We start from the raw sequence: 27,516 nt of genomic DNA, 5'->3' as shown, positions 1-27,516 counted from the left end.
GAAGATTGAAGAAAGAGGCAAATCAGGAGGGGAATCGGCAACAACATGCAGCTGGGCAGGGGCCGACAGGCGGCCGTCGTTGCGGCGGCAGCGCCCGGCGGTCAGCACCAAGGGCCAGCATGGTGGTAATGCTAGGGCAAGCTAGCGATGCGGCGAGTTGAGCACCATCCTAGCTCCAGGTGCATTTGTCTCAACTTTTAATTGCATGTCCTAATTCATTTTGTGTAGTGCCAACATGTCATCGAGAAAGATCCAGAGTGCAAGATGGAGTGCAAGCACAAGTGTAAACAGAAATGAGAGCTAGAATTTTAGCTGAAATGCAATAAGATCGTGAGCAGAGTCCAAGATTATGTTAAATGGTTAAATTTTGATTAAATTAAATGTCAGAATTTTTCTCTATTGCTTGTGTATAGGGCCCTTTTTTGGTCTTGCATCGGGCCCCTGATATCTTAGGGCCGGCCCTGCCTTAAAGAACCATGATTAGCGGGAAAATGACAGAAAGATAGTTGTCCCGCTCCCGCGTGAAGTAGTTATCAAAAAATGATTATTAGAAAGTTATAAAGGTATTTGAGTTAACACAGTGATTACATAGTTACCAAGGTGTTGTGTCACTAGTCACCAATAATACATAATGATGGAAATGAGATGTTGATAGTGTTGACTGAGATATATGAGCTTAGACCGACGAAGACTACTAACCCCAAACATGCACCCCACATATTTCAACAACTCACAAATGAGGGGAACATAGACGCAAGCGTCATATCGACATCTAGGGACATAGATGAAGTGAGAGGAAACAAAAATAATGTTAAAGAGAGGCAAAAAAAAAGAATACACGATCGCGGGGACATCAAAACCCTAATACAACCATGAAAAGCTTGGATAAATGAGTTATGCCTACTAGGTTGCTTCCCCTAAACTTGAATGGAGTTGCAACCTTAAATAAAACTTATGTTTATTGTGTACAACTTGGATCCAAGTGACACATGTACTTTCTAGTTTTTACCAATCAGACACGTGACACTATTCCCCTACCCGAACTCTTCAAATGGTAAAGAAGTAAATCACACGCCGCTGTTCTCCTCGTCCGCGCGTATCTTTTGTATCCTCATGGAGTCATGGGTTTGGCGCTTGCTAGACTGTTTCAGCCAACTAAGGCACGGAATACGATACCGCATGTATGCTGCCGCCACCGGGATTAGGGCTACCATACCTAACGAGCATGATCGAGTGTCCCGCCGTGCCACCCCGTCCACCTTCACCTGAGGCCCCATCTCTCTACATCTCTCCCGCCATCAAGCTGCGGCACATCCTCCCCTCTCACCACAGAGTAAGGGGAGTCTGCAAACCCTCGCCAGTTGAGGAAGTCGACGATGAGTTAAATTACTTTTTTTTTCTCTAGATGTTCAACAGAGGAATCAAAAACTCATCCCAAAAACAGAGGAATCAAAAACTCATGTAGGTTTCAAGGAGACGGAGATGAAGATGAATATGAGGAAGTGGAAGAGGAGGAAGAGCAGGAGAGGTGAAAATGACGGCGAGGTACCCGGTTGAATAAACTAACTAACAGTAACTGTCAGTGTGGACTAATTTCGCTTTGCTTACGACCCGCCCGCACGCCCGACAAATCAGCACAGCTGGCCACCATCTCTCTCCTCCGCGTACTCCAGTCACCGCCGCCGCCGCCGCCTCGCCGAGCACCACACTCCGCTTCGTCGCCATCTCCCCCTCCCTCGCCGTCCTCGTGCGCTCGCTCGCTCGCCCTAGGGTTTATAGATCCCACCTCTCGCACTCCCCAATCGAGATCCATCTTCGCCCACAGCCGCCGCCGCCACCCGTGCCAATCGGAGCCGCTAACTGCTCGCCCGCTCCGGTGCTCGGACCACTTCTGCCCCGTACAAACCGCGTTGCTGAACCATGATTCTGGTCCGCGAGTGATCGGCGGCGGCCATGACGACGCCGACGGGGCGCCTCGCCTGCTGGGCCGTGCTGCTCGCTGCGGCGGGCCTGTTTGCCCGCGGCCTCCCCGCGTCGGCGGTCGAGGACCGCCTCGGCGCGCAAACCCCTTCCGAGTTCGGCGCCTCCAGCGGGGACGCGGGGGCGCCGCTCCTGCACGGGGACGACCTCCCCTGCGGGAGCCCCTCGTCATCCACCCACACCTGCGCCGACCTGAACGGCACGGGGTCGCTCGACACGACCTGCTCCCTCACCACCACCACCCTCCTCACCGCCCCCGCCTGCGTCTACGGCGCCGGGAGCCTCTCCATCCTCCCGGGCGTCACCATCGCCTGCCCCCACCCGGGCTGCTCCCTCGCGCTCAACCTCTCGGGCACCATCGCCCTCGGCGAGCGCGCGCAGGTAGTAGCAGGCTCTATCACCCTCTACGCGACCAACGTCTCGCTCGGGGCCGACTCGGCCGTCAACACCACGGGCCTCGCGGGGGAGCCCCCACCGCAGACGTCCGGGACGCCGCACAGCCTCGAGGGCGCCGGGGGCGGGCACGGCGGCCGCGGCGCGTCCTGCAAGGTCTCCAATGACACCAACTGGGGAGGGGATGTGTACGCGTGGGTCTACTTGGATAGCCCGTGGAGCTACGGGAGCAAGGGGGGCAGCTTCTCGGCCGATGAGGACCTCGGAGGGGACGGTGGGGGGCGTGTCCTGCTCAGGGCCAGCGAGATTCTCAGTGTGGATGGAGATGTGCTTGCTGAAGGAGGGGTCGGTGGTCTCAGAGGGGGTGGCGGCTCCGGTGGGAGCATTATGGTCCAAGCTTACAAGCTGTAAGATCTTCATCTCGAGTCGTTTCAAATTTATTACTAGTATACCTGTTTTCAATGCGATTTATGTTACCAATGTGAAATCATTGGATACAAGGATCCCAGTCCTCTTTGATATTCTGCTAGTATGTTATTTCCTCGCATTATTCCATGGAAATTAGCCACTACGGACGATTACTATGTAGATAAATAAATGTACATACAATCTGTGTAAATATGCTCATGACTTGATTATTCCCCGTGCACGTAAGATGTCATGCTAGATAAGAAACTTTTTAGATAATAATTTCATTAGTTTCCATGCCATTCTGCTTCATAAGACACTGGGTGGATCTGCATTATTCAGGATCAAGTTGAAAACCCTTATTTCATGGAAAATAGAGAATAGCAGATAAGGATCAAGAGTTTATGTGACTTACTCTGGTTGTACCGTGGTGCTACAATTTGAGTGCGATTGCTGGGTTGAGTTGCAAATCAGTGACTTGCTGTTCGGTACATTGCCATTCATCATGCTACCCTATACACAAATTATCTTTCTCAAGAAAATACTCTTCAAGGATCCATTTATGAGCTGTGACATGGCTACGTGTTGTCAGATTTACGATGCTCTAGTGCGACACCAATGGTGCAGTCTGTACATAGCCTGTTATGATCCTTAATAGTTTAGCTTCCCAACAGTACGTCCAAATCTTTGCAGAACCCAAATCCCATTGAAATCCAACCGACATTATCGCTGATCCAAGATTTGATATCAGTCCTGTTATTATTTATAATAACCTACTTCTGATGTTGACCAACTCTGTACACATCTGCTCCTATCTGCATACGTCACCTTCTACATGCATGGTAGCTGCCTGAAGCCTCCACCATGCTCCTTCCTTCACCTCCTTCCACCTCCAGCCATGTGAACATGCACATAAGCTTACCAAAGGTGTCGCTGATGTTGCTCAGCGCAACAAACTTGCTGTGGCTTTCTAATTGATTTGATAGACCTAGGTATTTGATTATTGAGGATCACCTGATTAGTTACTATTTTATTATCATATGCAAATATTAATTTTTGTAAGATCAGAAAACATTTTCCCCATAAGATTATTACTAAATCAAAGTAGCAATCTTCATACTTGCATTGTATGCTTTCTGTGGCGACCTTGAGATACAATGTTCCTTGTTGTATAACATTCTAGATATGGAAATGGTACAATAAGTGCTTCTGGTGGTAATGGATGGGGCGGAGGCGGTGGTGGGAGGATATCTCTAGAATCTTACAGCATTCAACAAGATTTGGAAATTATAGTTCATGGTGAGTATTTTCTTGATGTGGCAAGTTATTGCACACAAAGTGCAATATATATTTATTTCTGGTTACTGTTGAATACTGTGTGGTGTCATGTATTGGTTCTCTGGCTAGTTGGTAACTGTACAAAATGCGTTAAGGGTGTGACATGCAGGTTTAAACGCATGTAGAGATAGCTTAATTAATGCACTATGTTGACTTAGTTGATGTGCAAAAACACTTTGGACTTTTCATTGCTCGTGAGTTGTGAGGTTTTTATATGTTTAGATATTGCATGATGGTCTTAAAGCTAATAGCCATAGTATGCATTGTACCTGTTTGGATGTTAAACTTATGAAGCCTTGTTATGGACTGTCTTGCGTAAAGTACCACTCTGCTCTTGTTTGCAAACATCATTTTTTTTTATATCTCACTGGTTTCTCTGGATCGAACAACTGCTAAATATCAATAACAAAATTATCGAGAGCAAGATATCAATTAATATTGAGCATCAGAACCTCAGAGATGTTGCCTGTTATATTGAAGTATGTGCATTTATGTCACAATATGTGTATTACCACATGTTCTGTGGTATAGCAATTAGTGTGAAAAAGGCACACACAAAAAGTTAGACAAAAAGACAGAAAATCGGATATTGGGACTCATAAACCTCTTCTGCAAGTGAACAGATAATTAGCCCTGGTCATTGTAACTTGTAAGCTGGCAAATCTTAGAGAACCCTAGTTTTAAATCAGCTAAAATGTTGCTCGCCCTTTATTTGCCTAAATTTTAGCTAGACATTTTTTAATGGTTCAATTAGACATTCCATACAAATATTAATCTAAATCTGGATTGTCCTACATCGTCAAATTCACCAGTTTAGGTCTTTCTGTGGCTGTGTACCTCGATTTATACTATCACTATTATGTCTCTTATCCATCCAGAGTGTTGAATATTGACGCATTTGTTTCTGGTATATACGTGCGCTTTTTAGCTTCAGAACTTCTTAGTAACGCAATCCATTCCTCTTTTGTTGTATTCCAATGGCAAACTTTTCATATCCATCAGGTGGACAGAGTTTTGGGTGCCCTGAGAATGCAGGTGCAGCAGGTACAATATATGATACATCATTGGAGACTCTAAAGGTCAGCAATGGAAACTTCACCACGCACACGGAAACTCCATTACTGGGTTTCTCAGTGACCAAACTTTGGTCGAATGTGCTTGTGGAGAGCAATGCAAAGGTGTTGGTTCCCTTGCTGTGGTCCAGAGTACAGGTTTGAATACTATGACCCACCCACTAGCATCACGTTCATGATTTCTTCATTAATCAATAATTTCTATGCCTTCGTGCGACTAATTTCTGAGGTTATCTTGTGTTGTATATGTATATTTTTGGGCAAAGATACTGTACCTGTATAACCACAACCACTATTCCACTTTTCTTAATATTTCTTCTTTTAGTATTTGATTCTACACCACACTAAGGACCTGTTTGGAAGTCTTCCACTCCGTGGAAATTCACGGAGCTCGTAGAGCTGGACTTTAGCGACTCCCTACAAATGAACGGTAGCTCCGTCCGCTCCGGAAGTGCTGTGTAGGAGCGGAGGACTTCTGAACAGGTCCTAATTTGCAGTTTCTTCTGTAAATATATTTTCAATAATAACTATTCGCAAATATTGACACGGCAAATTGGTATATGATGTGTTAATAATGGCACTAAGGGTACTAGGACCCCTCACACATTGTTAAGAAGGCAATACTGCTTTATTCGCTAGGCGAAATAAATCAATGAGGTTTAATTCTCACAGGGGTCGAATCTAGGTTGGCAAGGAGACACCACCTCCCTACACCCTGGGCTATTGTCTAGTATTTCAAATTTATATCTTATTGTTCTCAACAAGCTAATGTGACTGTAAAGTGGTGTTAGATATTTGGACTAGGTTTTGACATGAGCTGTTGAAGAGTAGCACTTCTTGAACTTCCTTGTCATGTCCCTATGTTCTCAGTCACACTTATAGGATTTGACCATCAAAGGGTCCAAACAATGTGGTCAAGTGACATCCGGTGATGAATATGCTAAATATGGAGGTGATCGGTTATAGGAGATTTTCCCGCGCATGTTGCCAGCTTGCTACTAGAGTTTCTCGTTGCGCTGCCCGCCCTGTGCCCGTGCCTTGCAATCGCATCATCGTTGAGAGTAGTGTCTCAGACTCTCTTAGCTCATGTGAAAACAATGTGGGCAAGTGACATCCGGTGATGAATATGTTAAATATGGAGGTGATCTGTTATAGGAGATTTTCCCGCGCATGTTGCCAGCTTGTTACTAGAGTTTCTCGTTGCGCTGCCCGCCCTGTGCCCGTGCCTTGCAATCGCGTCATCGTTGAGAGTAGTATCTCAGACTCTCTTAGCTTGACTTGGCTAGCTTGGCTGCCTGGTGCCCTAGTATTTCTTATATGGAATGAACCGAAAACCCACCAACACAACTTAGCCACTCTATTTACTTACCTTCAGGTCAATTAAAATCCCAGTACTCGGTCAACTTATTATCTGAGCTAGCGCTTTGCAATGCTACTGCTGCACCATGGGTTCCTTGCGACGAAGAAAAGTTTGGCGGTGCTCGTTGTACCAGCATGGGAGCCTGGGAGGGTACAAAGCCCCTGCTGGCTTATTATAGTATTCTTAAAAATCATACGAACAAAGAAAGCCTATTTTAGGAGTCCGCCATATCAAGGGAAAGGGAGATCAGGCTTGGCCTTCGCTTTGCTTATTCATCTTTCTTTCTTTGCTTTTGAATGACTTGATGGGTCTGGATAATAACAAGAAGAGTCAAGGTAGCGAAAGTTGCTATACTCTAGTAGCTGGAGTGGCATGAATGGCCGAGATTCGAGCGGGATATTCATCACACACCCCAACAAGTTCAGACGATGGTTTACAGGGTGTTGAGTCACTATCTTCCTAAAACACAATCCACACGAGCATGGTATGCAGACAACCAATCCATACCAGCATCCAAATATAGAAAGTCTAAAACTATTAGATCCAACTTCATTTCCTGATCTGCTCTCGTAATAACACAGTCCTTTAATACTAGCTTTGTAAGCAAGGAATCTCCCATTGGAGTAGCTACTAAAAGACTTACATGTTCCCCTAGCTCCATCACTGTCAGTCTGTCCCGCACTGGCATGCAATAGAGTGTCAACACTCACTGTTTGTAACATTGATTCCCACATTCTTGTAAATCTAAGTTTTGGCTAAATTGTTTAATTTATTTGTTGGTCATAACATTTCTATTAACATGGGACACTAAATAATTCGTAGTAGGATATATATTCTTTGTGGACCTGAGCAAGCAATGAAGTCTATGCATATCATACATGTTCAAATTTTTCATTGCGCTCCTTTCGAAATCTGTTTCAATGGGATTCCATGCCCTTTATATCTGTTGTGCTTTCCTTCTCTTTACCTGCTGATTGTTGTTATTTGACACCTTCCTATTTCTATCTCCATTTGCATTATTATATTAACTATTTTTATTTTCTCCTATTTTCTATTTATCAGGTGACTGGGCAAATAAGGCTACTTAGTAACGGTAGCATCTGCTTTGGGTTATCTGACAATCCAATATCAGAGTTTGAGCTGGTTGCGGAAGAGCTTCTAATGAGTGACTCTGTTATAAAGGTATGCCTTATTGTATACATATCTTTTGTTGATGGTCATAAATAATTATTCATATGCATCACATAGTAATCAGTTCATCTATAGCAAATTATGTATTTGTGTGCTGAAGGTCTCTCCTTGGCTTTGAAATGATCGAGAGTTTTCCTTAGGCACCAACTTAAAGGATGGGTTGGTGCACTATAAATTATTTCAAAGAAGAGTCTTACTATGTTTAATTGTTTATAGAATTCAAGGCTTCCAAGGCAATTGTGCACCAGTATTTCTTAAAAAAAATCACTAATTTGTTTGCGAGGAATTATGACAAAATAAAGTGCATGTATATTTTTTTTTGGAGCAACGGGCATGAGTACGTCGGTGGGGAGTGCTTTAATGCCTGCAAATTTCAGTGCCCTATGACACAACTAGGAATTTTCATCTGTAAATTTCACCCACCGAGCTGCACCATGCTGTATGTAGTAAATATGTTGAGTATTAAGCTGATGTGATTACCCTCTTGAATATCTAATCTTCCGCCCAGGTGAGTTTGATATTGCTCTACCAACTGTGTGCAACAACTACATTACCAGCTGCTCAACTACGTGATATATTTGCTCCAAACTTGAGGCCTTAATCTGTCAGACATGAAAATTAACAATATTCCAACATGTGATCTGCCATGGCTTCTTTACATGGCTCTGAAACATGCAGGAGAAGTATTGGGGAACTGTCATGCGTCCAACACTTGTAGACATGAAAGCGTTATATTCAACTGAAAGATGAGAACCAACTTCTTGATGGGGTGGTGTTGTGGGGGCAATGACTCCACCCTCCGGGGTTCAGATCCTGGTGCTCACATTTAAACACGCTTAGGTGTGTGTTCAGTAGGAATTTAGTGAAATTCGCCGAATTATGCCTGGTTTCCGTTATTCAGCATGTGATTAGAGGATGGGCTCGTTTGTGTGTGCGCGTGTGGTGCACGCGCGTGTCTTGTAATTGCAAACAGGATTCAGTAGGAAGACACTGATGTACTAAATGTACTGTATGGTTACTTCATTATAATATCCTTTATGATCATGTTATGCAAGCCCTGACTTGCTCCTGTTATTGAAGGTGTATGGTGCTTTCAGAATGTACGTGAAGGTGCTCTTAATGTGGGATTCAAAGATTCAGATAGATGGTGGGGCTAAGGATGTTGTTCTTACATCTATGCTTGAGGCAAGAAACCTTGTTGTACTCAAGGTATGTTTGTTTGAGAAACTTACTGGCAAAATGTTCTTTTTGTGTTTGTTTGAAAGACTTACTGGCAAAAAGTTCTTTTCGTAGTACTGCAAGTTCAGTTTTCTATGTTGTTCTGACAGCATGGATCAGTGATATCTTCAAATGCTGCTCTGGGAGTCTATGGACAAGGTCTTCTTAACTTGAGTGGTCCTGGAGATGAAATCAAAGCGCGGCAACTGTTTCTATCTTTGTTTTACAACATTGAAGTAAGATTATAATATAAACACTACCTATTCAGTTTTTGTGCAATGAAGTACTGGTACTTATGTAAATACTATACCCTTCCCCAGTTCCCCCTCCCTGGTTTAGTATTGCCTTCTCCAGGCAGAAACATGGTATAATATATACAACATTATGTAGGACACTTCACTTATCTGTATTCTCCAATTTGAAATTTTTTGAAGGTCATATAACTTGTATAATGAATACTTGTTTTTGCGAAGATTGTATAATGAATACTTGACTGTACTGCACGCGGCTCAGCAATAGAGTGGAGGATCTGATGATCTGTTTATGACTTGATTTAGTTTTTTTTAAACTTAGTTGGAACTTAGTTAAGCCCTGTTTGTTTGAATGTAAGCTTGAGCTTCTCACTTGTATAGTCTTTTGAACTTGGGCCCTCTCGAGGATTTGGGGAGTTTACAACAAACTTGATACGAAAGGAATTTTTGGACTTCTAGTATGTAAGCCTTGAAACCTGATTTATGGAAGAAACCTAAGCTGGCCCCACCACGACACAAACCCATAAAATGGTCAATGCTTGCCTTGTTGAGCTTCATGGCCAGAATCAAGACCAGAGTTCTCAAACCCAAGTAACTTGAAAACACCGAGGTCCGAGGATCTGTTGTCCATGCTAGTGGGAAGAGAATTGTAACATGTGAAGGCCTGGAATTGTCTCCTTGCTGGAGACAAAGTTTATTTGTTTGTAGCTTCTGATTGTGGCCTCCTTGCTGGTGACAATGTTTATTTGTATGACAGTCTGCATAATTTCATATACAAAGCACTGCAACTATTTCACCATGGAAACAAAAGCAGTGATACTATTTTATAGGTTCGCATTCCTAATTACTGCCTATGCCATTTATAGGAAGAGTGTTGGTTGGTTAATGACGTTATGTTCTTTTTTAGGGTATCTTCTGTTCTTATTATTCATGCTGCTTGTCAGCTTTCAGCATTATAGATATCTTGGGAAGCACTGTCGTTTCCTAGTGTTTGCGTATCTTGTTTGAACCACTTGCATAGTTGTATTGATCTCCTGATCCAATTATTATTTGGGATGCTCTGGAAACAAGTAAATCCACTTTCCGTGGTTCTTTCTTAATCCTGTGCAACTGCATTTCTTGTTTTTCCTTTTGCCTTGCTTAGTGTTCAGCTGGTCCATATTATCAGCCGAACTAACATGTGTGCTTTAACATTTATTCTGCGTGTTGCAACTTGTGATGACAACTTCTCTTGATGTATGAGCAGGTCGGTCCTGGCTCCCTTGTCCAGGCTCCTATAGATGAGGATGTTCAAAGCACCTTGTGAGTTCTGATGTTTCAATGTAAATTAATGATCTTTAGTTGCTTCTAAGCAATGCTGTGGATTGACATCTTTTGATATCAGGGATGCACTTTCGGTCTGTGAAAGTAAAACATGCCCTACTGAGTTAATCGCACCCCCTGATGATTGCCATGTTAACAGCTCCTTGTCCTTTACAATCCAAGTAAGAATTGTTTGCTGTGACATTCTCTTCTGATGGAAACTCCAAATTTTCACTATCTTGTAGATCTTCTATATAAGAAAGAGCTTTTGGCAAGGAAGCATGACGACACCTTTTAGTTACGTTTGTGCCTTTGCATAATCATTCCTAGATGTGTCTGAAAGCTTTGCCTGTTGAAATGTGTTGTATACCATATTACCACGTCAAATTTGATACATGCACTCCAACCTTCACTATCATTCAGTAGAGATTGCATTGCACTGCATTTTTTTTTATGCAACACTGACTCGACCGCCAGAATGCAAAACATGCAGATCTGTAAACCTGTATGGTTTCATAGATTATACCTAACCCAGGTCAACAAACATATCAAATGGATAGACAAGAGGAAACCACCTCTTGTTAGTAACATGGTGAGGGTGGTGAACAATACACCTTCATGTTACCACAGACCCAAGAAATATTCCATCCTGCAAACAGAAATAACACTATGTTTATACTTTTTTCATAGCTGTGTTTGTGGTTTTATTTTTTATTTTTTTGGATCTGGCTATATTGCAGTTTCGAGTACAAGTTTTGTTGTAGCTTTCCTTGTAAGATATTCACGTTTTGCAGATTTGCCGTGTTGAAGACATAACTGTTGGTGGCATAGTCAGGGGGAGTATAATTCACATTCATCGAGCAAGAACCGTGACTGTTACAAATGATGGTGCAATAAGTGCCTCAGAGTTAGGTGATTCAGTGTTTCGTTTTGTGATCAGTAAAGAACTGGAATATCTTTTATCAATGTTGTAACTCTGTTCACTCAGCGGATCCTCTTATAGGTTGTATGGAAGGAATTGGTAGAGGAACATTCCTTAAGTATGGAGCTGGTGGTGGTGCTGGTCATGGAGGCCAGGGTGGTGTAGGGATTTACAATGGAATGATAAGTGAAGGAGGTCAACAATATGGCAATTCCTATCTTCCATGTGAGCTAGGAAGTGGTAGCGGTTCTGTTGAGTCAGCTGACCACAGTACTGGCGGGGGATTAATAGGTCTGTACTATTTTATGTGGTCTTGACGTTGATCCACTATGAGATTTATACCATGCTGAAGATAGGCCTGTATATGGGTTTCCTTTTGTTTTTCTTGAAGCTCGTTAATAGCATTATACGAGTTAAGTGTCAGCATATTTTTATTCCGTGCTTGACATGCATAGCGCTGCACAATGGAAGCATATTCTACCAACTCTGACTTAGCAAACCTTTCTTTTTCAGTTTTCTTCTGGAAATAAGTATGTTTACTTTGTGAAGCTTTTGATACAACTTTTCTTTTCAATTCTGTCAATTTCCTTATGCAGTCATTGGGTCCACGAAATGGCCACTTGCAAGATTGTCAATATATGGATCTGTGAGCTCTAATGGTGAAAGCAATAGAGGCATAACTGGAGAATCCAATGGGACCTTTAAAGGTGGCATTGGTGGTGGTTCTGGAGGAACAATCCTTTTTTTTCTTCAATGGCTTCTGGTAGAGAAAAATTCAGCATTGTCAGCATCTGGTGGCGAAGGAGGCATACATGGCGGAGGTGGCGGTGGCGGTGGCAGGATACACTTTCACTGGTCAAATATTGCTACTGGAGATGAATTTGTTCAGATTGCTTCTATCAATGGTACAATTGAATCAAGGTATGCAATCATGTACTCCCTCTGTTCACAATATAAGACGTTTTAGACATTTCAAAGTGAGCTAGATACACATCATAATGAGTGATTCTGCACACTAAAAATAGACTAGATACATATGAAAATAGATAAATCTTCTAAACTCATGTTCAAAGAAACTTTCATGATTTCTGCATGGTCCATCTGGAAGGAACGCAATGCCTTCTTTTCCAGGGAATTACGCCGGACACTAGCTCTTGGAAGGCTAGATTTTGCACTGCCTTTGGGCTTCTAGTTCATAGAACCAAAGAGGAACTACATAGTTTCATAAACTCCTTGATCACATCTCTATAGCTCTTCCACACACAATGGAATTATGTACTAAGCTGGTGTTTATATGAAATATAGAAAGCAGTAGGGGCCTTCCCTACTGTCCAAAGGTTAAAAAAAAGATAAATCTACAAAAAACTAAAACATCTTATATTAGTGAACGGAGGGAGTAGTAAAAGCCAATGACAATTACAGACGAGGTTGCGTCTTTGTACATATACTTCTCTCTCTAAAGCATGGTTAAAAAAGCGCGCCTATAGATAGAAGTATATGTACAACCAAGCATGAAATGCAATGACTACTATCTGTGTGACCTACACGGGATAAATCTATAGCATTTATTTTTCATGGAACTTCATTTTTGCACTGCCTTGAGCCTTGATTTGTTTAGTTAAGTGCTAACCTCCAATTGCTGTTCTATTCTGTAGTGGAGGAACTGGTAATGACGATGGGCATTTTGGAGAAAATGGAACAGTAACAGGAAAGGAGTGCCCGGTAGGACTATATGGAACCTTTTGTGATGTAAGAGCACTAAACTCACCATGTTCATCCAGCTTTCATAGATAAAACTTCTGAGCTGTTGGCTGGTATTGGTAACTTGAGCCTTGATTTGTTTAGTTAAGTGCTATCTAGTATTCATCTTGATGCATATATTAGTTTATTTTACCTGTTTTTTTTTCTAGTGCATGTGAAGTCTTTGCATCTATTTCCGTTAAATAGTATGGTGAACTCAAGAATATTTTCATCAAAGGGAAAAGAAAAAGAAGAGGTAGGGCCGTATGGTGTAGGGTGGACACTGGACAGAACATTTCAGCCCCAGGACGCAGCACAAAACTAAGTCTATCTCCCAAAGTCGTTCAATCTTCTTTCTAGAAAGCCGTAAAAGCTTTGTAAATCTTTTCATTAAGAAAAAAGGGTAAGGTTTTTAGTGACAAGAACATCTGAAGGCTAATTTAGCTGTGTTGAGCAACATTACTGCAAAGCAAGCCAAAGGAAGAACTTGCACCCGAGACATGCATTGGCTTCCCATGGGGATTTGTGACACCAAAGGACAGTTCACCCAGTGAAGGGTTTGTAGGTACCAGGTAGATTGTGCCGAGTAGAGGGAGCTGCTATATCCTTATACTAATTGATCAGTGAGACACACAGGTAACTTTTGTGGCCCAGGCATTTATTTCCAGTTCCAGTTCTGGTCTTAATAATCCGTTCAGTTCACCAAATTGGACTGTCCACGAAGATAGGAGGTTAAGATGCTTATACTGCCTCTGTTTTTTACTACCCTGCGTTCTGGGTTTAGTCGAAGTAAAACTTTATAAAGTTTGACCAAAATATCTGAAAAAATATCGACATCTATAATACCAAATGCATATAATATGAAAAATATACCAAATTCATATATATATATTTGATTCAACTTTATAAAGTTCGACTTAACCTAGAACACATGATAATTATAAACGGAGTGAGTATGTTATTGTTCATTATCTTTAGCAGTATTAAATGGCCAACTGTTCATTGATCAAAAGTAAACAATCCATAAGCAATAGTTTACATGGCATGTTAGAAAAAACAGTTGGACATGTGTCTGGTTATTCTCCCTGTTTATCTTAAGTTTATGATATGTGGTACGGAGTAGCTGGACCACCCTCACTTGCACTGTTACACATGCTCTGTACTGGACTTTGAAGGATTGAAGTGTCTTAAGATTTTTGTCTGTACTTATAAACTAATATGAGTACATAGTTTTGACATGGTGAATACTGTGCAACCAAATAATCCTCTGCCCTGCCTCTAGTATAGGTCACTGAGGGACCCACGCGGTTAACATTTTTAAATTTTTGACCATTAATTGCAAAGTACTTCCAAAATAAGAAAAACCTCAAGTCAATTTTTTTTCGAGAAAAAGCGAACAAGTCTCCTAAGAGGTGTTAAAACAAAAGGAGTTTCCTAGTGTACATCCCAGCTTGTCGGCAACACGGCTCTCAGGCCAAGTGCTCCAGCCTGTGCCCACAAGGCGGCTTCCTCCTTCAAATGCATTATGCTGTCTAACACTATCAAATGACATTTCATTAGTTCGTTCGAAACTATTGACTGACTATAACTATTTCCAGGAATGCCCAGTTGGCACATATAAAAATGTTGTTGGGTCCAACTCATCTCTCTGTGCCCCTTGTTCTTTGAATGGTCTTCCAAACCGTGCTGACTTCATATATGTAAGAGGTAGGTCTCTGGACTTGCGTTGTCTTTCTGAAATTATGTTCAATCTTCTCCACTTTGCATGGAAGAAACTAAGCACTAACTTTGACTTGCTAGGTGGTGTTACCCAGCCATCCTGCCCGTATAAGTGCATATCTGCTAAGTACAAGATGCCAAATTGTTACACACCACTTGAGGAACTAGTATATACTTTTGGGGGTCCTTGGTCTTTTGCAATTTTCCTATTCTTTACAATTATTCTTTTGGCAATCATCTTAACTGCTCTAAGAGTTAAGATTTGCGAGAGTGACATCACGTACCGGTCAACAAATGCAATCCACAATGATGCATATGCTTCTTCACCATTTTTGCTTTCACTGGCTGAGGTATATAGTCCATTTCATACATTATAATCTTTTTTTTTGAACAGATACATTATAATCTTATGTAGTCATCTAGGGCAACTGTAAAGAATACTAGATCTAGGACATTGAGCAAATTAGTCACATGCACTTGCACACTTACTAAACATGTCTTTCTAAAAAAAGAAGATTGAAATAATTATATGTGCTTTATGTGACCATCATTGTATCATCCTGGTGTCTTTACAATCGATGAAATCACAGAAACTTGACTTCTAACGCAGAATAACTGTTGAGAAGGAAGGGATAATTTCCTGGTTCCATCGTGAGAATATTATTCACTGTATTACTACTGTCTTCCTCAACATACACAAACATCAGTTTTAATAGATCAAAGGCCAAAGGCTTATTATGTGATTTGACGAACAACTGTAAAAGAGTTGAGGACAATTAACTCTATAAATGATAAATTACTTGGACATTAGTAGTACAATTTGTTGAGGAATCTTGCTTTTTTTGTTTGTTTGTGCTGATAAATAGGTACCTGGGGCCAGCAGGGCAGAAGAAACACAAAGCCATGTACACAGAATATACTTCATGGGGCCTAACACATTCCGAGAACCGTGGCATCTTCCTTACTCACCTCCTGACGCTATAATTGGAATTGTGTAAGGCTTTTCACCTTATGATTCTATGATACTCACTTTGTTCCAATGAATAAGGCATATATATTTAGTCACAAGTTAACATCTCCAAGTTTGACCAATGTTAGGTATAAAAATATGAACATTTACGATAACAAATCAGTATCAATAGATTCACCCAAGATATATTTTCATGATGTATTACTTAATATTGTAGATGTTCACATTTTCTTCTATATATTTGGTTAAATTTAGTAAGCATTGACATTGGAACGGAGGTAGTAGTACATAATCACTGATACGTCTGCTTTCATTCATCACAAAAGCTATTAGATTTTAGAGCGTAAAAATATATCATCAGTTCTAAATTTTTCGACATGTCACTGATGTTCTACCAGAAAAGATTGCACGTGTTGTTTGTTAACCCATTTTGTGTAACCCTTCCTCTAACTTACTGTTAATTCTTTAAATTGGAGCTTGGATGTCCCTGTAGCTTGGGTCCTAGTATCAATAGGTACACAGCTGCTACATTTTTTTAATAAAACCAAAAAAGCGGCTTCAGTGTAAAAATGGTTTATGTTAAAATCAAGACTCAAAGAACACTTTAGGGTCTAGCTTCGAATGATGGAATTTGCTGAAAACATTTGAACTGTTGTGTTCTAAATGGGAGCTTTAATTGAGATCCAAAGAACCCATTAGGGCCTTGCTCAATTGATATTTTCTGGGAATAGTTCAACTATTGTGATCTATTAATGGGAGGTACTACTTACCTGAATTGTGTTACAGTATATGCGGATTTCCCACCTTTTCATCAGTTCAGGCTTTTGGTTCTACTGGTTGGTGCATGAAACTTAACATGGTATCGGAACAGAGGATTGGGTTCAAGTCTCGGCTTTTGAAATTTAATAAGAAATTGCTTTTGCCCTCTTTCCGTCCACGAGGCCTCATAGAGTCACATGTGAGAGGGGGTGTTACATTGTATGTGGATTGCCCACCTTCTTTCCATCAGTTCGGGCTTTTGGTTATACTGGTTGGTGCATGAAACTTAGCAAATTGATCTTGCTGAAATATTGTTACTTATTTAATGGCGCATATGTCGCGAGAGAACAATGGTCAATGTTCCCGTGTATACTTCAATTATACATGTAACTCCTCACTGTAGGTGACAATACTGTCCTTTTACGCAGGTATGAAGATGCTTTTAACCGTTTTATCGATGAAATCAACTTGGTTGCAGCCTTTGAGTGGTGGGAAGGTTCCGTCCATAGTATTCTTTCAGTACTTGCATATCCTTGTGCCTGGTCTTGGAAACAATGGCGCAGAAGAAAGAAAAGTCATCGTCTTCAAGAATATGTTAAATCTGAATACGATCATTCATGTCTCCGCTCTTGCAGATCACGTGCTCTATATAAAGGCTTGAAGGTCAGTAACAGAATTTAGTCATGCCATTCAGTATTAAAACCAGCCATAATGATGTAAATGTTTATAAAATCAGAACTGGCTGGATGAAGCAGCATTGTTCAGTTCAGATAGGAAGTAAGTCGAGCTCAGCTGAGTTTCAGTATAATGGTAATACTAGAAATGTATCTTAATTTGTACCCAAACGTTACGAAATAGACCTGTAATTGGTGTTCAGAGATAGATTATTTCAGTTCATTAAAATACTCTTAGCACCTGATCGGAATGATAATGATCCTTGGTTCTTTAACCTGAAATTTGACTAGCAGCTTGTGAGGAATTGAGGGAAATTGGTTAATTATCGTTTGTTGCAGACCAATAGGTCCATTACACACCTAATTGGTTGAATTTAACAGGTTGGTTCTACACCAGACTTGATGGTTGCTTACATTGATTTCTTTCTGGGAGGTGATGAGAAACGACTTGACGTAACATCCACAATCCAAAAGAGGTTTCCCATGTGTTTAATTTTTGGTGGTGACGGGAGCTATATGTCCCCATACTACCTACACAGCGATGCATTGCTGTCGAATCTTCTTGGCCAGGTAATTTATTTACAACTTAATGGTGATGCCCAGGACATCTCAGTTTTGTCCCTTATGGATATGTTCCAGGTTTTCCGATCATGTTACTACTTACTACTACATCAGGAATAGGTAGTAGTCACATGTTTTCCAATTATGTTACTGCTTCATGAGGATATGCTTCAAGTTTTCCAATTATGTCACACGTTGTCCAAGTGAAAAATGTGCGAGTCGTTGATCAGGATATGGTTTTTGGCTGAAGTAATGCATATTATCGTTTAAATCTTTGTATAATTTGCCCCGAGGTTAGTGTACTTTTGACAATTTGCCGTAGTTGATATGCATCAACTCAGGCAAATTATCACATTAGCTATATGCCCCGAGGTTAGTGTACTTTCTAGATACGGATGTGTCTACACACTAAAAACATGTCTAGATACAATCGTATCTAGACAAACTTGAGCAGCATTTTTTTTTTCAACGGAGGGAGTATTTGGTTTTGGCATTATATTCTAGTGTTTTTGAGCCTCAGGTGCTTATTATCATTTTATTTGTTATATATGATTATGAAATGCATTTCTTGTGTTAAACACTCCTAGTGTCTCTCTTATTTTGCCAGTACATATCTACTGCGATCTGGAACAGATTAGTTGCTGGCTTAAATGCTCAACTGAGGACAGTAAAGAAAGGCAGCATCCGGTCAACTTTGGAACCGGTCATTTCTTGGATTAATAGTCATGGGAATCCCCAACTTGAGCGACATGGTGTTCGAGTTGAGCTAGGGTGGTTTCAGACCACTGCTTCTGGTTATTACCAGCTAGGTATTGTTGTAGCGGTGAATGAACACTTCTATAAGAGCCAACACCATCATGAGCATGCCCCAGACTCTGGTGACCGTTCAAGGTAAACCAACTACAATAGCATGTCTTGGAAAAAATATTCCGATGCTGTGTAAAATAACTTTAATTTTAATTCTGCAGGAAAAAAATTGCAGTTCCAGTACAGAAATCCAAGCAGGCAAATCAGGAGCAGCCTTGCACAAGCTATGCTGTTTCAAGAAAGCGGTTGTCAGGCGGAGTGAATGGTGTGGTCATAAACGAAGAAACACTCAAGTCTCTGGACTGTAAAAGAGATTATCTCTTCCCTTTCTCGCTGCTGTTGCAAAATTGCAGGCCTATTGGCTATGCGGTAAGTAACCACTGGACCGTTTCTATAATAAGCACATAGTTGGTCATGCCGTTACATGCCAATCACCTTAACAGTGGCCTTGCTTTGACATTTCAGGAAGCATTGCAGCTGCTTATCTGTATATTACTTGTTGGTGATTTTTCCATCACATTGCTTATGCTCGTACAATACTACTGGATATCCGTCGGGGCTTTCCTTGCTGTATTGCTTATTCCACCCCTTGCTTTGCTTTCTCCTTTCCTCGCTGGTCTGAATGCGCTTTTCAGTCGAGGACCAAAAAGATCTTCCGTGACCCGTATTTTTACACTTTGGAATATTACTTCTGTCATAAACATTGTAAGTCTTTTTTTTCCTTGAGCTCTTATATATCTTATTTCCTGAACAAAAAATATGTACTCCCTCCAGTTCAAAATAATTGCCCAAAAATGGATGTATATACATCCATTTTTGGGCAATTATTTCGAACCGTAGGGAGTATGTTATTTGTATTGCTATTGTTTTGAACTCCGTTGCAAGAGTTAATATCTATGTATCCATATAGAGATGATGTAACAGGCTCATCAGAGATGTATGTCTTATTTCGTTGCAGATTGTAGCAATCATCTGTGGTGCGTTGTACTCTGGGCTAACTTCTTTGGCGTCATCTTCAGCTCATGCATCAAGCACCAGAAGGTCAGATTCCTTATGTAATTGTGGTGATAGAATTTCAATCGAATTCCAGTACTGATCTGTTTGTTTTTTCGCGCGTCTGCAGCTTCAAAGTTAGGGATGACGATGAATGGTGGATACTACCCATCGTCCTGTTTCTTGTCAAGGCACTCCAGGCGGGACTGGTCAATTGGCATGTAGCAAATCTGGAGATCCAGGATTATTCCTTATTCAGCCCTGACCCGGATAGATTCTGGACAATGTAGTACCCGGTTGTGAGAGTGGCAGGTTCTCAACCACATGATGCTGACAAGCTGTCGTTTTGGGAGCTTTCTGGCATGGTGTAGATATGTCTGAAAAGTGGAATTTTGTTAGTCGGCGGTATCATGTACATTATCAACCGTTAGGATAGGGTTTGTGTTCTTGCGTGAACTAGATTTCTGTAGTTTCTAGGTTTAGTTTCGGCTAGGGATGAGTGGTGTACAGCAAGAAAACAGTGAAGTCAAGTAGCGAGATTGGCGCTGGAATGTTGTACATTTTGTAAGTAATAAGTAGTAATAGTGAACTCATCGGTTCATGTTTAGAATTTGTTTGGTGTGTTAGTTTATTTCTACCAGCGGGCTGTAAATGAGTTGTACAAATACATTACAACCAGCGCTAGGATGTGATAGTAATCCTGCTGAAACATCTTACAAGAACTTGGTGCACCCCTCATGCTTGGATCTGATAGTAATCCTGATGAAACATCTTAGAAGAACTTGGCGCAACAAATTGGCCCGCCCAACTCAGGAGAATTAATCCTATGTACTAATGAAATTTGGTGCAATAATAGCATATTTTAGGCTAGCTCTGCAGCTACCGTCATGGGTTGATGTCCCATTGGGTCACTTGGGCTGGATGTCCCCTTGGGCGTCCATCTTGCTTGGTTTGGATGTCCCTTTGGATGCCTATTTTGCCGCCCTTAAGTGGTTGATGCAGCGTTACCTAGGGATGAGAGGTTATGCCCGGTTGCACCTCGGCGGGCAGGGGCTCCTCCCATGGTGAGTGACTACATTGTTCATCAAGAGTCAAGGTGGAATGTTGAGAGAATTGAAGAATTCTTCTTGCCGATGGATTCTGAGATAATTCTGAATATCCCAAACCTGCTTCATCGCGTACAACAGAGGAAGGGAGGGACTGGTCTAAGATGTGGAAGATAGACGTCTCGTCAAAGGTTAAATTTTTCCTGTGGAGGTTCCCGAAACTGTCCCTATCTACAGGGGATCTACGACACCAAAGGAACATGGAGGTGACACCGGCTTGCTCAATCTGCGGTCTGGCTGATTCCTGGAGGCATTCCATGTTCGAATGCAATTTGGCGCGCTGTGTCTGGGCTCTGTCAGCGGAGGATATTGTCGAGCACATCTCTTTGTCGGCTGAAATTGTTGCGTGACAATGGCTTTTCTTCATGATGGAGTCTATGAAGGGGGCAGACTTTACTCGTATGATTGTCACCATGTGGGCAATATGGCATGCTCGGTGGAAAGCCATTCACGAGGAGGTTTTTCAAAGCCCAATGGCAACAAACTTGTTTGTCAATCACTTTCTATCCGACCTAAAGATTAGTTATGAAGTTGGTCGAGAGGGGCAAGCGAGAGGAGGGAAACCGGTAGCTGCTCCACCGGGGAAGTGGATACCTCCTCCTTCAAACTGCACCAAGATCAACGTGGACACGGCTGTTGCTAAACTGACAATGAAGGGAGCAGTTGGCGTCGTATGCCGATCAGGTGCAGGTGTCTTTCCTGGGCGCATCGGGCAATCGTTTTCGATGGAATTAATCATCCTGGATCCCTAGAAGCGCTAGCTTGCAGAGAGGCGTTGGACATTGCTGATGATCTGCTGCCATATTTGTGTGGCTTCAGACTGTCTAGAAGTGGTCCAGGGGTTATATGGCGATCGAGAACCTGGGCGTCTTCAGGAGCATTCTGACAGAGATAAAGATTAGAGCTCGACAAAGAGAGGGCACCTCTTTCAAGCATGAGAAGAGGGGGTCAAATGTAGAAGCTCACCGCCTGGCAAGATATGCAACGTCTTTGCCAGCCGGAAGACACGTTTGGTTCTTGGAACCACTATCATTTCTACTTGAATAAAGGCATGTGAGCTCTCAAAAAAAAGGTGGTTGATGCAGCACCCTCTCTTTTGCATTCATTATAATATGTTGAATATATTTTGTAATCTGAAATGAACAAATGACTAAAACCACAAAGTACTTTTTAACATTATAATGAAATAAAATGAATTTGTTAAAACATAATTAAAATGGTCCACCATAATGCTAGGTTAAGACAAGTGGATGAAAATGGGGTAGGAAGGATAAACTTGTTGCCGATTCCCATATGTCAAACGGAACTTATAATGACCACCTCTATTTGTATTATCCGTTGGCAAGATATGAGATGCAGTTTGTATAATTTTGCCAATTGGAGTGCATCACGTGATACCCATGACGATGGGTGGTGTCTCGCTAGCAAAACCACCATTGTTTATCACAGCACAGCTTCTCATAAGTATGGCTTATTTAATCTCTATAAGTTGTTCATATCGATAGGCCTAATTTTTACCGTGTCAAGCATAACCAATTAATAAAAAATACTATTCTTGTAGAAATGGTGTTCTGCTTGATGCCGACCAATTAATAAAAAAATACTATAAGTAGAGTGAGCAGCCTGAGTTGAGCTGACCACAGACCACAGCTCAGTGGACACAGACTACACATTCGACGATGCCACGTCTGCTGCCGGCACTGGCCGCCGCCCTCGTGCTGCTCGCCACCGGCGCTAATGGCTTCCGGATCGAGGAGGCGAGCCTGGCAACCATCCAGCAGGGCTTCGGAAACGGCAGCCTCACCTCGGTGCAGCTCGTCCGGTTCTACCTCGATCGCATCCGGGGCCTGAACCCGCTCCTCCACGCCGTCATCGAGGTCAACCCGGACGCGCTCCGCCAAGCCGCGCGGGCCGACGCCGAGCGCCGGCGCTCCTCCGGCCGATACCTGGCCGCCGGCGCCGGCGGGATCCTCCACGGCGTGCCCATCCTGCTCAAGGACAACATCGGCACCCGCGACGCGATCAACACGACGGCTGGCTCGTTCGCACTGCTGGGCTCCGTGCCGCCGCGGGACGCCGGCGTGGTTTCCCGCCTCAGGCGCGCCGGCGCCGTGGTTCTGGGCAAGGCGAACATGGAGGAGTGGGCCAACTTCCGCAGCCTCCCCGGCACCGACGGCTGGAGCGCCCGCGGCGGCCAGGCCAGGGTATGGTGATCTCCCTAGCTTGTTCTAGCTCCAATCAATGGCGATCTGGAGAAACCAGAGAATGAATGAATTGGATTGATCTCGTGGCTTTGGTGCAGAACCCGTACGTGCTGACGGCGAGCCCGTGTGGGTCCAGCACCGGGTCGTCCATCGCGGCGGCGGCAAGCATGGCGGCGGTGACGCTGGGGACGGAGACCGACGGCTCCATAATTTGCCCAGCGTCGCTGAACTCGGTGGTCGGGATCAAGCCGACGGTGGGGTTGACCAGCCGGGCCGGGGTCGTCCCCATCTCACCTAGGCAAGACACTATTGGGTAAGTAAATATAAATAGTCTCTACTAGAAACTAAATTTGGTAGATAGTTGATGACCCCAAGGGCTCAAAAAATATACTCCCTCCGACGTCCACACATATATAGTGGATACCTAAGTTTTAGCCTAAGTTAAACTTTTAAAAATTTGACCAATTTTATACTAGATAAATGTAGCAACATATATGATATCAAATCAAAATATTATAAAACTACATTTCACAACAAATATAGTGTCATGTTTTGGGTGGTGTTTTATATTTTATATGTACTAGTGGTTGGAGTGCCCAGCTGGTTAGTCTTAGGGGGTGCCCCACTCAATTATAAAAATAAAATAGTTCAACATCCCGCACCGTTTCAAAAGTGGAAAAGTCTAGCTTCCCAAATGTCATCACCCCGCACCACTTTTCTTTCACGCAGACAAAGAATGTCTTCATGCTCCATCTCAACTACTACATTGGTAGACTGCAAAATTCAGACCGAACGAAACTGAAAGTAAATGCATCCGCTACCTCCTTTTTCTGTAAAAAAATGGCACCGGTAAATTTTAAAAAATATATAAATTAAATCAAGATGTGAGGGAACCTACTTTTGCTACATCAAGATCTGTGGGAACCTACTATGTTCAAGTTCTTGGATGTAGAAAAAGGGAAAAAAATGCATTCGCCATTGCTGCCATCATCTGGATGTAATAAAGGATTGAAAAGTACATTGGGCTGTAAAAAAGTACAACCAGAACTGGACGACACCTGCCATTGTTAGATGGTTGATATACTGGATGTAGAACTGAAGGAACCATGGAGGCGCGGGAGTTGGGGGCGAGCCTAGGCGAGGAAGGGTGCGGTGGAGGCGAGGCCCTTACCGGCAGTGCACCTTGGACACGGGCCCTATAGCGCCCCTATGGTGGCGAAGCCCCTCCCATCGGCTAGAATTATACTTATTTGTGGATGGATGGACTAATAAAGAATAGAGTTCAAATCGGTCGGGCTTCTTTTTTTTTTGCAGGGAATTTAGAGAGATTTATTCAAACATAGGCATTGTGGAAAGAAACACAATAGACATTATACATGCGTAGTTGTACTTGAAAGACATGAATAATTACTCATTAAGGATGGTCGCAGTGGGTAGTATCATAGTATCATGAAATGATTTTCACTCATTGCCAGGTGTGCATATGTTGCATGGTGCATTCGGACTTTGTTGAATAAAATAATAAAGAATACCATATGCATATATCATTGCAGAGGATGGGACATGTTCTCCATTTCAAAAAAAGAACTAGTAGTATAATGCATATGATACCCATGTATGGTAGTTAATATTAGCTTTAGAATGCATGATATCATAAAGTAGCATCATAGCCATATTATATTTATTGATCTCTAGAACCTGAATGCAAAAATGTGTTCAAGATCTATTCGACATTAACTTCTCCCGTAATATACGTTATGATGCCGTATCCACCTATGGTACTCTAATTCTTTCTCTGCTTCTTAATTAGCTGCAACATCGACAGTTTTGTGGGGCCAGAGTGCTAAGATATAGTATGGCTAGCCTAAATCTTTATTGCACAAAATGAATATTATATATGAGTCCTTGCCAAAAGCCATGCATTACTTAATCAGTTTATCATTGAAGTTGTGATTTTTACTACCTTTCTACTCCGTCCGTTCACAATTATTTTGTGTTCTAAGTTTAGTCAAATTCAAAATTTAAATTTTGACCAAACATTTACGAAAAATATCAACATCTACAATGTAAATCTATTATGTTCTAGTTTTTGTAAAGTATACATCCATATTATATGTAGTTGGTATTAAGGATATTGTTATTTTTTCTTTGCAAAATTTGACTTTGACTAAACCTAAAAGGTGAAGTAAATTAAAATGGATGGAGTATTTCAATTTCACCCTTTATTGAAAATAATAATATTTACATCTATTATGTACTTCCCTTGTTTTAAAACATAAAGCGTCACGCACACGCACACACACATGAAATGAAAGAACATTGCGAGACAAATACAAAAATACATTTAAAACATTCACAACCTGTATAATTTGGTATATACTAGTGTTTCAAATCGTGCATTAGAAGACCATGCAAATTAAATCAAGCCTTCATTTTGGCACGGAGGGAATATATCTCTCTCTCCATATTAGTGGAAATGTCGAGCTAGATGTCGTCCACATTGGTTGACTCAGTCTACATGGACCAAAATTTTATTTTCAAATGAGATCTTGCCACTAATATTGCAATTTTGGTGAGTATGTTCTTTTCCTCTCTTCTAAGGTTTCCAAAAAAAGATGTGGAAAATATATCATGGATCTAGGTTATAATCAATCAATAGATACAATCATTTGTGAACATCGCAAAGAAATTGAACCTCGATAATTATTTTAAAACCGCAGGCCAATTTGTCGTACCGTTACGGATGCGGTCCACGTGTTGGACGCCATTGTGGGCTATGACGCCCTAGATGCGGCAGCCACGGTTGCAGCTTCCAAGTACATCCCTCATGGTGGATATGCACAGTTCTTGAAGAAAGGTGGCCTGCAGGGGAAGAGGATAGGGGTTCCCAACGGCTTCTTCAACTACGCAAACGGGACAGTGCAACACACGGTTTACCAACAACATTTTTATAGAATGTGGTACAGTTGACATTTTCCTCTTCGATAAAATGCTCAATGCTCGCACAATTGCCAATTTTGTTAAAAATTGGAACGGCCAGTAGGTCGTGTGTGATATGATATCACATAACTTGCATTTTGTTTATTTTTTCTTGCAGGTTGCAAGGAGCAACCGTGATAGAGAACCTCGAAATAGAAAATCTTAGTGTCATACTGGATTCTCTTAACAACGGCGAACAGATTGCGTTACCGGCAGAGTTCAAGTTAAGCCTGAACTCCTATCTGTCGGACTTGTCAAATTCTCCGGTCAGATCGCTTGCGGAGGTCATAGACTTCAACAATGCACATCCCGTCGAGGTCAGCTCAAACTTTCAGACTCAGATTCCATATTTTGCATTATAAACAATAGACGATACTTACATGTCTGCCTGCTTAACAGGAGAAGCTGAAGGAGATCGGGCAGCTCATCTTCCTGGCAGCCGAGAACACGACCGGTATCGGTGCCATGGAGAAAGCGGCGATCAGCGGGTTGAACAAGCTCTCTGCCGACGGGCTGGAGAAGCTGATGAAGGAGCACGAGCTGGACGCCGTCGTGACGCCTGACAGCGCATTGGCCCCTGTGCTCGCCATCGGCGGGATGCCAGCGATCACCGTGCCAGCCGGGTACAGCAGCTCGGGGGTGCCGTTCGGTCTCTCCTTCGGTGGGTTGAGAGGGTACGAGCCAAGGTTGATCGAAATGGCGTATGCTTTTGAGCAGATTACAAATGTCAGGAAGGCTCCCACGTTCTTGCCATAGTTCAGCCAAGGTAGAAATGTAGCCTTTTTTTTCATGTATGTGTATGGGAAGTATAGTGCAATCATTTCGCAAATTGCTTGAGAAACATTCAAAAAATTTGGTGGTTCGGCCCTCCTATGTTCCTCAATATCTCTTCTGCTTCGTTTGGATGTTTGCATTGGGGGCTAGGTATTGTATTGGGTTGAATGTCCAATACCCAGGATATTGATATATATTGAGATCAAATGCCAATACTTCTGTTTGGATGTGTTAGATATTGAGAACCTAGACTAGATATTGAAGTTGAATACCAAATGTTGTATGGATGATAAAAATGATAAATTGCATTGTAAAGGACTTAATCGTTGTACCGTGTTATGTATTATAAAAAGGTACACAAGAGATACTATCAGAAATCGTCAACAAGCACTATCACACAAATCAGTCATCAGAGCACGTTAATCTAGCCTACACATTCATAGGCAAAGCATCAACACATTACACATGACATGTAACAGTGCATCACATCGTTGAAGATAGAGTGAGAAATTAGGGACGACAGAGCAGGAAGGCTTCACGTCCTAGCTCAGGGGTAGCGGGGGCAGGTCTTGCAGCAAGAAACCCGTGCCGTACGACGGTCGCCGGAGCTCGGGACGTAGGTTCGCTGGCCGCCGGAGCAAGGTCGATTCATGCACATAACATATATGGGTGAGGGGCGGGAGAGAGAGAGAGAGAGCTGCGGGGATTGGAAGGTCGAGCGGGAGGCTAGGGCCCTTCTCGGACGAAAAAGCCATTTACCTAACAATTCCCTTTACTTGACCTTAAGGTACTAA

The 27,516-nt window shown here is 42.2% G+C and overlaps 2 protein-coding genes across 4 annotated transcripts; both read left to right on the top strand.

Annotated features, from left to right (window-relative positions):
- The first annotated feature begins 1,609 nt into the window (after window positions 1-1,609).
- LOC127330927 (uncharacterized) lies at window positions 1,610-20,269 on the top strand. 3 transcript variants are annotated; one of them, XM_051356999.2, is made up of 22 exons: window positions 1,610-2,780; window positions 3,965-4,080; window positions 5,122-5,330; window positions 7,615-7,734; window positions 8,824-8,952; window positions 9,072-9,197; window positions 10,459-10,514; window positions 10,597-10,696; window positions 11,309-11,426; window positions 11,518-11,727; window positions 12,033-12,357; window positions 13,092-13,185; window positions 14,775-14,883; window positions 14,977-15,245; window positions 15,762-15,889; window positions 17,053-17,287; window positions 17,680-17,868; window positions 18,467-18,750; window positions 18,828-19,035; window positions 19,132-19,371; window positions 19,625-19,707; window positions 19,790-20,269. In XM_051356999.2, exons 1-22 carry the CDS (start codon window positions 1,954-1,956, stop codon window positions 19,947-19,949), a joined length of 4,335 nt encoding a protein of 1,444 aa, XP_051212959.1. In that variant the 5' UTR covers window positions 1,610-1,953; the 3' UTR covers window positions 19,950-20,269. The 3 variants fall into 3 exon arrangements, with proteins under 3 accessions (XP_051212959.1, XP_051212960.1, XP_051212962.1); XM_051357000.2 differs by having other exon boundaries at window positions 18,828-19,039; window positions 19,136-19,371; XM_051357002.2 differs by lacking the exons at window positions 14,775-14,883; window positions 14,977-15,245 and having other exon boundaries at window positions 18,828-19,039; window positions 19,136-19,371.
- Window positions 20,270-22,396: 2,127 nt separating this feature from the next.
- LOC127330926 (probable amidase At4g34880) lies at window positions 22,397-26,846 on the top strand. The gene is made up of 5 exons (XM_051356998.2): window positions 22,397-22,969; window positions 23,068-23,282; window positions 25,690-25,929; window positions 26,067-26,265; window positions 26,348-26,846. Exons 1-5 carry the CDS (start codon window positions 22,445-22,447, stop codon window positions 26,702-26,704), a joined length of 1,536 nt encoding a protein of 511 aa, XP_051212958.1. The 5' UTR covers window positions 22,397-22,444; the 3' UTR covers window positions 26,705-26,846.
- Window positions 26,847-27,516: the final 670 nt, after the last annotated feature.

Source organism: Lolium perenne, chromosome 2 (assembly GCF_019359855.2).
Source record: "Lolium perenne isolate Kyuss_39 chromosome 2, Kyuss_2.0, whole genome shotgun sequence".
In the NCBI taxonomy this organism is placed as follows: domain Eukaryota; kingdom Viridiplantae; phylum Streptophyta; class Magnoliopsida; order Poales; family Poaceae; genus Lolium; species Lolium perenne.
The sequence above is the reverse complement of the archived record's forward strand: the minus strand, read 5'-3'. Positions and strand labels throughout refer to the sequence as shown.